Source organism: Pterocles gutturalis, unplaced genomic scaffold, assembly GCF_000699245.1.
Source record: "Pterocles gutturalis isolate BGI_N339 unplaced genomic scaffold, ASM69924v1 scaffold15492, whole genome shotgun sequence".
Classification (NCBI taxonomy): Eukaryota; Metazoa; Chordata; class Aves; order Pterocliformes; family Pteroclidae; genus Pterocles; species Pterocles gutturalis.
Genome location: NW_010113078.1, coordinates 2,857 through 14,958, shown reverse-complemented (window position 1 = coordinate 14,958; position 12,102 = coordinate 2,857). Strand labels below are relative to the sequence as shown.

The window sequence follows — 12,102 nt, the reverse complement described above, 5'->3', positions numbered from 1 at the left end:
ATATACAGAGCATACACTACACGAGATCTGAGGACACCACCACAGAATAAAATACTGGACACCCTTAGAATAGTTATTGCAAGCCTGATTAAGCCGTTTAGTGTCACACAATGACTCTATTATCCATGCACCTGCCTTCCTCCTCAGCGAGATCTACAGAGGCTTATTTACATTCAGTATAAAATCTACATATTTAACCTCTCACAGACAAAGTTTAAGCTTTTCTTTTTTGAAAGCAGCTGCAACTGGCATAACACAAAACTTTGCAACTCCTCCTTACCCAGCAGGGGACAGTGCATAAGAGTTGAAGCTAGATACTTTGAATGGCCAAGTTCTACCCAGTTTATGTATCCTTATTGAAGACAGAGGCAGAATAAGTACAAGAAGTTGTCAACACACTATAGATTTGACTCCAAGTATACTACTGATTGCCAGCCAACAGAAACTATCAGTGTGAAGGAGAAAAAGTATTTTGGGCAAGCAACCAGGACAGAGAAAGGATGACAGGCTGAGGCTCGGTTTGAAATGTGCAACTTGGTTTCAAAACCACTAGGACAGAGGAGTCCTCTGAGAATCAGTTTCATTGCCACTGCCATAATATTGCAATGTACTACACAATAATGACTAACAAGTCCAATAATTTACATCAGAGCAGTTAAAGTTTAGAAAGCTGGTATACTCCAATGGTTAAAAAAAAGTCAATGACATTCTATAAAACACACAGCAAGTAAAAAAAAAAAGAAAAAAGAATGCCCTCTTAATGCACAGCTAGGAACAAGTGAACTGAACACTGGAAAGGTATGTTTGTGGACAAAGGCTATACTGCATTTAAAGTGCAACACTTGACTATGCCACTCCCATACTGCAAAGAGAACAAACCCTTCCAAACCACCAGTCAGTCCCTGCATTGCATTTAAAAACAAACAAACAAAACAAAACAAAAAAACTCCTGAGAAAGAGTAAGGCTGGATAAGAAACCTCCTCAATTGCAAAAGGTAAATCTGATTTTTGTTCCTAATGAGTTTGCTGTCAGAGGTCAAAACTTTTCATTATAGCATCATGGTCAAACTTGAAACTCAAGAAAGCTCTTGATGAGAAAGAAAATTTGTAACGGCCATTGCATGCCACAGAACATCCGTCTACATGTTGTGGCAGTGGGTCTTCGCTGGAGCAACACATCTCATATGCTGCATCTGCTTAAAGAGAAGAAAAGCATGAAACAAATTTTAAACAGATAGTTATCAATAAGAGTATCAATAACAATGCAAAGCCACACCTCAAATGTATATTCAATTAATATTTATGACAAAATCTGTATGTCTGGTCATAAACAGAAGGTAACTCAAACAGCCATGTTTACAAGTCATCTAGTGGCTAGAAAAAAATCTTAAATCATGGCAAGCTGGGTACACTTTCAATAGCCAGTTTTACCCATAGGTCCTGTTTTGCAAGACATTTCTTAATAAAGAGGAAAGAAATATGGCCCTGTTTTCTGAGCACTAAGTAAAGAACTGTATGCACTCTCCAGAGCAGTCCAGTATCAACTGCAGCTTGTTACTAGTAGGACAGAAAGCCTTGAACCAACACTCAATTACCAGCATTGTGTTAGACTCAGATACTATTTTCCTAAACCAGCTTTCTTTTACTTTTTACTCAGCCACCTGGTATAATATGACAGTCTTGATAATTAAGGAGAAGAACTGCAAAACCAATATGAAGCAGAACATGAACTAAATAAAAAAAAAAAACCTAACTCAGACTACCTTAGAAAAATATGGCTTTGTAACATTTTGTAGGTTAGCATACAAGGAAAAAATCTCAACCTTCATTATTCAGGTGCCTTCGGCCTGTAATGCATGACAATGGATGAAAATTCAGACTGCACTTGCCTGTTTCAAAGTTATCTTGAACTCTTCTTAGATTAAGCCTTCTTTCACATTTCTGGTAAAAAGAATGACCATACATTACACACTTCATAAAGAAACAGTAATCTGTTTCTTAGAGGTATAGCTTAAACATCAGCTAAAAGGCATGCTGGTTATATTTGCTTTGACACATCTGATGTGTATGAACTATTTTACTTTACCTCAGCATGAATTTTGTTACTTTATCTAGTAAGCATCTTTCAAGTCCACAAGTCTTTCAGAAGCATGCATCCTTTTAACAGTCAACAAAACATTTTTAAAATTCAGGCTTTTAGAGAAAAATTGTGAGTGCTTTCTAAATGTTTCAAGCTGGAAAAGTCTTGCATATAGTGGTTTGGAATCAAAGTTGCATATGCATAGACCCATTCTTCAATTGGTTTGACCCAAAAAGCAAGGGGAATATATTTGCAAACGTGCTGCTACTGCCAATTAAATTAGCATGCATTAGAGACACAAACTTAGAACTCTCCAAGGAAGAGTTAAGTTTTAGCCCCAGGTATACTGCTGCAAGTATACAAATACAGAGAAAAGAAAGGCCCTTTGCACTCTGTGTGAATTACAAGTCTCCTGGGCTCCAACTGTGTTACACAATTATCACTGGGAAATGAAATATTTAAACTTCAAAAGACTGACAATCATGAAAAGGCAAATGAAACACCACAGGTATTTAGCAGTCAGTAAAGAGCCTACAAAGTAACTGTGGAGTATTAACAGTTTTACTTGTTTCCATCAAGATCCTACAGATTCCCGTTTCAGTTTTTTCTACATAGCCAAATTTCTGGGCAGTCAATTCTTTGACTTTTCATGCTTCTGCTCTCGGAACCAACACAACTAACCATCTCCTGCTACAATGAGGATTTTACAGGATGAGAGCTTATGGTTTCTGCACCTCTACATGAAAAACAGAGAGAAGGTAATAACCACAAGCCAGAATGGGAAGAATCCAGCTTATAGCCAGTAAACAAGAAAAACTAAAGCCTGGACAAGCCATCTGAGCCACATTGCAAACTAGGGGTCACTGCTGCACAAGAGCCAACCAAGTAGAATTGGAGAGCCATAAGAAAAATGAGGGGGGGGACGGGGGGGACGAGGACAACCAAACCTAAAAGACATTATATTAACAAAAGAGAGAAATCTCAATGAGCCTTCTCTCAGGCAGCAGAACTATGGGGACAAAGACAAATAGTTACTGCAAGGAAAAGGTAACAAACCAAGAATATAATTCTGGAATTTACAAACTGCTGTGCTTCTTCTGTATGATTAAAAAATATATGAGATTCTGGTGTTCAAGTCAAGTCTGCATCTCAACATTTTTGCTAGAGAGAAGGTAAGTAATAAGCATATGCATTACCACTTTGTATCAAATTATTGCATAACAAAACTCCATGCTTACAATAATATATCATACATTAATAAATAAGACATGTACTACACGGACTTATTATTACACACTACAGTAGGCTATTACCTGACAGAAGCCCCGAAAGCTGCAGGATTGTCTACTGAAACAGCTGTCAGATTTTCAACTGCTAAAATAAGACTTAACTCCAAAATGCAAACTTTGACGTTTAGTATGCTTGTCCGTAGACATATATGCATACGAGGTAAGAAATGTCGTATTTCTACAAATACATACCATATATTCTGATCAAATATACTTTTAACAGATATGCAGTGTACTTTCTTTCTTTTTTGCCTGGACATTTCTTAATCATTACTGGAAGCTGTAAAATGAGACAGCCGCTGCATGTTTCTTACCAAGGTGTGGTTTTGCTTAACTGGTTGACTGTGGACTCCATTTGTTCGCTTCTTTTGGCTGGAAGTGTCTTGGTACTGCTTTCTGCCATTGCTCCTCAAGCTCTGACTCTGCGATTAAGACCAAAAGAGAAGAGTAAAGAGAGAGGTTAAATGGCAGCATTGAACATCATTGCACTGATATTTCCTACTTATTAGTTAAAATTTTTGTCCAAATAACCTCAAAATAGGTAAATAGTATCTTCTGTAGACAAACTGACACACACTGAAATTAACAAAACATACACTCAAGTTACAAAGAGTCATCAGCTGTTACTCAGTGTCTCTTGCACTATTACAGACACTGTATTACACAATAAATTCAGTTCAGTGAGTTCCCATACACTGATGCATATACACTAGATGTGCCCAAAATGTTTCAAAATGGTACATGGAGGACACCAAAATGGTGAGCAGTAAGTGTTTCTATACCTGAAACAACCCAACTACCATCTGATACCCACCACCTTTAACACCAAATAAATCAGAGAATCCCCAAGATTTTTTTTCCATGTTTTTATTTTTGCATGCTATGGTGATAAAATTCAGTATTTTCGTTCCAGAGAAGACCCCTTATGAACAAAGACACAACCCAGATGCATATGTTTGCCCAAGAAACAACCTACCTTTATTTTCAAAACTTCAGGCATCTCAGGATGATTACACGGCTTCTGTGGCTGTTTTGGCTTCACCCCCTGCTCTCCTGAAAAGCCATCTGTAAACACCTGCTGACTACAGCGAAGTTTGAATCTAGTGCAGAAAGACAGAGTTTACAAGACAACTTCAAACCTACTGATAGCAGAAGAGAAATAGAAAAGAATTTTCTGCTTCTTGAGAACAACTTGGAAGACAAGCTTAAGTAAACCTAGTGTGGAAACTGTAATAATGCTCACTGCATTCACCCAACTTTGTTTTGCCTGCTCACAGCAAACCTATCTTCTGCACAGATAACAGGCTAGGTCCATGTCGGCATTTGTCCTGTTGTTTTGAGTGTTGGTGCTGACCTGACTTGAATTGCTAGAACATAGCCTTCTCCTTGCAACTACAAGTTTTAAGGTTTGCTCTTGCACTTTTTAGACCAACTGAATCAAAAGCCAGCAGCACTTGTTCCCCTACTGACCCCCACAGGTCTTAGCTAGATAGCTATTTCTGATAGTACTTTACAGTCTTACTTTAGAGTCCTATTGATTCCTCTGTGGAAGTGCCAAAAGCACTGAACTTGAAGCACTGCAAGGTGTCTAGTTGTTTCAGCTTCTGTTTTTTGGATTCCCATAGAGAGGACTCAGGAAATTATCTCAGTTCTGACACATGTGATAATTGACCAAAAAAATTTATATCATCACACTAACTAACTTCTCAGCCTACTTACAGTCCTATGAGATATGCCTGCAATTTTTTTTTCATTAACCCATTCTATTACCAGAACACAAATAATCAGAGAAAGAACAAGCAGCTTTGTATGACCAACGTTTTATTGGAAGGATATAAAGGTGTTAAACTGACCTGGTTCTTACCTAGGTTTTTCCAAGTTGGGCTTAGAGGGTGTGCTCTCTGCAGATGAAAATCCATTGTCGCTATCTGAGGAATCTCCATTCTTCCGGGAAATCCATTCCCTCAATGGCCTGTGAGCAAGGAGAAGTGCGACAAGACCTACTTACTAAAACAAATCTAAAGAAATTAAAGTTGTCTGAAAGACACTGGCCTAGCATTTGCCTTTGCTCAAACATACCTGATGAAGGGAATTGCCATAAAAAATTTGTTAGGTGCCAAACCCAGCTTGGACTTCGGGGTCATGTCATTTCTGTGGCATGGCAATTTGTTGATGGAAAACCACTCAATATTCTAGAAAAAGCAAGAAATAAAATCAAAATACACACTAGTGTAGCCTTATGGAATGTTACAAATGTGTATCAACGACAATTATTTCCCTTAATTAAAAAAATACAATGGAAGACTTTAATTAACAGACCACAACAGGGTTTTTCACAAAAGGTTAATTAACAATGGGATAATTGTTCTGATTGAAACATAAGGTACAGCACATACTCATTGCAAGAGATGGCACCTAAAATATGACAGGTATTATCCAGCAACTAAATTCTGAATAGGGGTTTCAAAAACCAACCAAATCACTGCACACTGAATGTCATAAATAAAGGTAGAGGCTTTAAATAACTTTCAAAGCCACTACTATTCTTACTATAAATGCCATCAAAACTAAACCACCAATACTAGTTCAGGTATTATCAGAAACAAGGGGATTTAGTTTCAGAGTAGTTCCAGTTTTTGTTATTAAAAAACATGGTAAAGGGCAGGATGTATGTTATAATTTATACATTACAGTTTTAACTATTAGAACTGTATACTTTGCACAGTGCAGAATTAAATCAGGAATTCTGAATATACACAGTGTAGAAGAACCCACATGAGCTTCTCTATTGCAGAACCTAGCCCCAAAGCCCCAGGTCCACATAGGATGCATATCAGAAAGAAGTTACAAGCTGAACACATTTTCAATATCCACAGGGAATACAAAAATGGTACGCATGCTTGCATTAGATCAGATGAAGATGGTGCTTCAGCGGGAAGACAAAAATCTCTTATTGTAAGAACTCTTCATCACCCTCATGCAGATGGTCAATGTTCTACAAAGGAGGCTATTTACTGTACCTTTAAAAAACCCCTCAAAGTTCATTTTCTTTTACTTGGTATTTTGAAAAACAGATCTGTAATGCAAGACTCCCTTCTAGTCAGCTACAAGTACCCCTTCCCATTTAGAAAGCCACATGCCCTGTTCAGTGGTACTGTCTGCATGGAAATACAGGGATAGCTGGTTTAAACTGAACTGTACTACAAGAACGGTATTGAAACTTCAAAGATTATGGATACCAGGAACAAAGTTTCCAACAAGTCTACTACCCGAGTCTCCGCTTCTCCCTTTTCACAATACCTTTTAAAAGCCAAATGGTACACAAACCATCCAAAATAGTTCCTGTTCAGTGTCCCCTTCCCAACCTCCTCTTTAAAATACACTGTTCTCTAAGTCTGGATGGTATGAAAGAGAGAAGTTCCTCCTTAGTTCCTCCTTCTGATATGTAGGCTTTTGTATATCACCAATCAATAATTACATCTTCAGAAGCATATATAGTTATATATGCAGCTGTAGCTAGGAATATATCATGAAATGATTAACACATACACCACTTAAGAGAAAAGAAGGGGAAAATTATACTTTGACAGCATGCTCTGATGTTGATTTCATGATGAATGTAGACATCAGACAGATGGTCAAGGATCAAGTCTTTGCAGTAAAGCTGCAAGAAGCAGACATGACTCTACAGTGCTGAGATGCCACTTGTAGCTAATATTTGAGGTTTTCTTCATGCTCTGTAGTTTCATCATTTTACAGACCATTAGCTCAAAAAATCAAGCTCCACAACAAGTTTCCTATAGATTCAAACACATACCCGAATTTCCCTTCTAGTTTTGGGGTTGAATTTTGTATTCTTGGGAACTCCTGGAATGATGTACAGCCTTGCTAACTGATCGTTAATTCGCAGCTCAATGTATTCTTCTCTGCAGATATAATCTTTTATATCAAACCCAGTTTCTTCAAACACCTGAGAAGCATAAAGATTAAATCAGTGTGTGTATTCAGATTTATCCTTTCAGAACCTATCATCACAAGAGAAGGAACAACTGTTTTTCAGCTCTAGCCATGCAAGCAGGCCACTGCGGGAAAAACAAGCCTTTACACATATATGTTCAACAACAGAAAAAATATCTAAGATCCTATGTGCTTTACATTTCTTTAAGACAGATAGGCCTGTAATAAAACTTGAAACAAGTCTATTGCATCTTCATATAGCATTTTATTAATATGGATGAGGAGTCTCTCAATGCTCCTCCATGCTTGCTGGATGCACGGAAATCTTATTCACAGCAAAACCTACTATTTGGGGAATAAAGACATCTTCAGACTTACTTGCACCTCACTTTTTCTTCTCTTTCAATAATTCTTCTACTTCATGAACCTTCTGCCCCCAATACATAAAATCATTTTTATGTTCATAACAAAACCCAAGAACGGGGTAGCAAAACTTTTACTAAAAATTTCAAACTGCACATTCACACTGACAAACAAACTTCAAACTGCATTGTCAGCTACTCTAAATTAAAAAAAAAATGGGAGTGTTATACCTGCTGGAGATTACTAGAAAGACGATATTTTAAAAAGAACATTTTCTTTGCATGTTTATGGTCTTGCAGGGATGGATCACTTTCACAGAATGGTTTGGGTTGCAAGGGACTTTCAAACGTCATCAAGTCCAATCCCCCTGCCATGAGCAGGGACAGCTTTCACTACATCAGGTTGCTCAAAGCCTTAACTTCTAAACACTTTTGACAACATTCTCAAATATACAAGGTTTATAATATAACAAGATTCATGTCAAACACACCAGTAGCTTAAATCAGATCATACCTCTAAGCGTGCTAAGTAAACACTCATTTTCAGAAACCTCTGAGTCCTCAAAATCTCCACAGGAAATAAAAGTACTCAGAAAAAATGCAGGATTGATACCACTGTCAAAAATATTTCTGCCCAGACAGTGGAACATGTATTTAAACAATCACTCATAGAACTGGATGTTAATCCCAGGGCTATTAAGCACCAGTGCCAATTATACAAATGCAGAAGTCCTCAGTTAAATTTTTTAAAGACCAGATTTAGCATTAAAAAGAGGTACAGGATCTTCAGTAAAACCTCTTCTTAAGCTCCATCTCCTGTGGATATGTATAATGAAAAATAGAACCAAATAACTGCATGTAAAATAATAATAGCAGGGAATACTCAAAATATGTTATGTGAAATACCAATATTGGTATCAGCAAAATGGCTCTAAGTTGCATTTTTGAAAATGCTGAGGAAATTCAGCACAAATAAGAAAAAAACAGAAGCATTTAATACAAAGCAAATAACTGACCAGCTAGTCTTCAAATTAGCATGTACAACTCCTCATATCAAAATAGAAAGCAAGCCATCTTCCCATCTAACTGCACTAAGAACAGCTAAGTTTAGGGGAAAACAAACCAACAAAAACCACCAAAAAACCCACCACAGACTGTCTCAATTAAGAGAAGATATGCTTTTCCTCCATGCTTACTCTTACTAACATCATTTTTTTTCCTTCCTAAATTATCTTTCCAGACTATATCAGTGAATTCATTATAGAAACTCCTTTTTGCAAGAGAATGTTGTTTTGCCCTCATCAACTTCTGAAGTACTACTGAACTGCGTAGGCACTGCCAAGTGAAGACCTCTTCAATTAGACCTTATACAGATGCAGTTTATGGTTTCAGACCTGTGCTGACTCCAGTAAAAGCAGTTAAAAGATTTATGAACAGATATTACAGTTTTTTTCCTGCTGATGTACACCTTGAAGAATTTGCCACTGTATCCACAATAACAGTCTACCTTGATGGAAAAAGATCATAGCACTGTTGTTCACTAGCGCAATCTAAATCAATTCTCCAAATTAAAACAACCATCAAAATATTTTTTCCCAGTATAACTGTGCCCACTTTAGTGCTTTTGCTAGCATAAGGTGAAGTAAAGAGGAAGGCATACTGCACGTCATTCCCTCCTGAAGCAGATAAGCCTAGATGGTCCTGTCCACTGTATTGTGGTCCATATCTTTTCATAGTTTCCTTTCCTTCATTTCAGTCCTTTAGACAAACCCTAAAAGCATCTGACTAGTAAAAGTTTAACTGCACAAGCTATTTATGGGGTAGGGAGAAAGAGACATGCATTGAATAATCAAGTTAACCTTATTAAGTCTCTGCTCATCCTTCCCCAGCCCTTGAGTTCTGCAATGACAGCCCACTGCATCTGTAGCTCAGTATTTCACTCTTTGGCAAGTCATTTGATACTATACTCTGCACTCAGAGATCAGTAATTGCTAATATGAAAGAGTATTTCATGTGTGTTGATCACATAATAGTGCACTGTTAAGATCTAACACCTTATTTTGCTTTTCCAAGTCCATATTAAATATGCGAGTGGTATGGAAAGCACCAACAGGGAATGAGAAATAGGGTATTTTTCATTCATGCATCTTTGACAGGTATATTTAAAAAAAAAAAAAGCATGATTTCTCTGATACTGATTCAGTCCAGCCATGAAGAAAACTAATGCATCTCACTACTTTCCCTCATCTTAATTCTCCCTCTCAAAAATTCTGTATGTATTATGTTACATGATCATTGAGTTTATACCAGCAATACCCTTTTACAGGCTATTTTTAGCAGCTTCACTATGTATCTAGGACTCCAGCAGCGATAAATCCCACAGATTATTTTATTTTCCAGATTTTACTTGCCATATACATTGATCCTTGTTCCTGCATGACTAAGAAATTGAAAAGTTCTTCACTATTTTTACATGTCTTCTACAACTTCCAACTCAACTCTAGCCTCTTTACATAGCCCAGCGTACATAAGCTAAATTACTTCTTTCCTCTGCAGTTATGGTGGCCCTTGAAATTAATATTCCAAAAGCCACAAAGTACATTAAGATTTCCCAAGCATCAAAAATAATACTTAAAACTAAATTGATAGTTCAGCAGAGAACTTTAAAAATAGTGTTCACTTAACTTAGCAACTCCTATCCTGCTCTCAGCAGAATTTCATTTCTTTAGCTTGAATTTCAGGGAATCAGATATAACTTACCTCTCTAGCAGCACAGTCATGAGGGGCCTCTTCTTTATTTACTTTCCCCTTGGGAAATCCCCAACCAGACTTTGCTAAATAGCCCTGAACCAAAAGAACCTGCAAAATACAAGGGAATGCAATTGTCAAACACCCACTATTCGAGCCCAACTTCTTCTGTCTTCCCTTCACTGTCCCCTACTTCTCCAAAAAGATACTTTGGCCTGGAGGAAGGAACCTATTCTAGCAAGAACTGTGATTTTTTTTTAATGGGACCATGCAATTCAGAATTTAAAAAAAAAAACAAAACCAACAAACCAAAAAAAACCAAAACCAAAAACACTGAGTAGGAAAGCTAGTAGAAGTGTGTTTACTATGTCCCATATTACATTTCTGTAGACACTCAACAGTGTCAAGTGACTGTCAGGTCTTTGTGAATCTGAAGCACTTCTTTTTTTCTCTAGATTAAAAATGTAAACAAGAAGACTACTTTTGCCAGCATATGCCATCTTTCCTTATAGCCCTTCACAATTATTTCCATACTTACATTTTCAAGTGTCTCATCGAGAATAATTGCACCATAAGTTGGCACTCCCATTTTGTATTCTTTCCACTCATCTAAAACCTTTTGTACATCTTCACCTTGAGGCAGTAAAAAAGGGCAGTGATTGAAGAGTACAGCGGCATGTTAAGGAAGATAAACTTAAGCATCCAGTTTCAAATCCCATGAAGAAATACAAAAGATATCCATTCAATTTTACAATAACCACCCTCCCTCCCCTGAGTGCTTTCAAGATATATTCTCTTGGAAGTAAAAAAATACTGTTAATAAACCATTACCAAACTCTAAAGGTCATAAAGCATCAAGTAATTTGGTAATTCTAATACAAATGAATTTAAAAAAAAAAAAAGAGAAAAAGACAAAAAGAGAAAAAGGCAAGAAAAAAGATGGTGAAAGGCTGCTTGTTTGAAGGAAGGTCTCCCCTAATTTTGAAGAAAAAGTATCTACATAGCAGTTACTTTGAAAATGCATTACTCTTAAACACCTTTTTTTTTATTTTGAAGTGAGACAAAAACATGGTTTCATCCCCTGCTTGAAATAAGCGGAGATAAATTTTTCCCACAGTCATTTGTTAAGACCAAACCCCGAGAAAGCGGTGTACCCCAACTCCTACCACCAGCTCTCCCTCAAGAGGCTGACGTGGCACGGGCATTGCCGAAGCAACGGTGACCACACCGCCCCATCCTTAAATCCACCTCACCTTGCCACACTCAGGTGGGCAGCGCACTTCATAGAATCACAGAATCATTAAGGTTGGAAAAGACCTCAAGGATCATCAAGTCCAACCCAACACCACCTAACTCACTAAACCATGTCCCTAAGCACCACATCTACACGTTTCTTGAACACCTCCAGGGATGGTGACTCCATCACTTCCCTGGGCAGCCTGTTCCAATGCCTGACCGCTCTTTCGGTGAAGAAATTTTTTCTAATATCCAGCCTAAACCTTCCCTGGGGCGACCTGAGGCGGTTTCCTCTTGTCCTATCACTTGTTACTTTAGAGAAGAGGCCAGCACCCACCTCACTACACCCTCCTTTCAGGTAGTTGTAGAGAGCGATAAGGTCTCCTCTCAGCCTCCTCTTCTCTAGACTAAACAACCCCAGCTCTCTCAG

The 12,102-nt window shown here is 37.7% G+C and overlaps 1 protein-coding gene across 1 annotated transcript; it reads right to left on the bottom strand.

Annotated features, from left to right (window-relative positions):
- Positions 1-1,029: 1,029 nt before the first annotated feature.
- Positions 1,030-11,097, bottom strand: DCP2 (decapping mRNA 2). The gene is made up of 9 exons (XM_010074322.1): positions 10,975-11,097; positions 10,449-10,547; positions 7,187-7,339; positions 5,449-5,561; positions 5,234-5,341; positions 4,346-4,469; positions 3,684-3,791; positions 1,890-1,941; positions 1,030-1,193 (listed from the first exon to the last, which is right to left on the bottom strand). The coding sequence occupies exons 1-9, from the start codon at positions 11,023-11,025 to the stop codon at positions 1,030-1,032; spliced, it is 972 nt and encodes a 323-aa protein (XP_010072624.1). The 5' UTR covers positions 11,026-11,097.
- Between the last annotated feature and the right edge of the window lie 1,005 nt (positions 11,098-12,102).

Coding starts and splice junctions, on each gene's coding strand:
- DCP2 (XM_010074322.1), bottom strand. CDS start 11,025: ATGGGAGTGCCAACTTATGGTGCAATTATTCTCGATGAGACACTTGAA. Junction 5,562..7,186: donor AAACTAGAAGGGAAATTCGG/GTATGTGTTTGA, acceptor TGCTTTTTCTAG/AATATTGAGTGGTTTTCCAT. Junction 5,342..5,448: donor ATGGCAATTCCCTTCATCAG/GTATGTTTGAGC, acceptor CCTTGCTCACAG/GCCATTGAGGGAATGGATTT.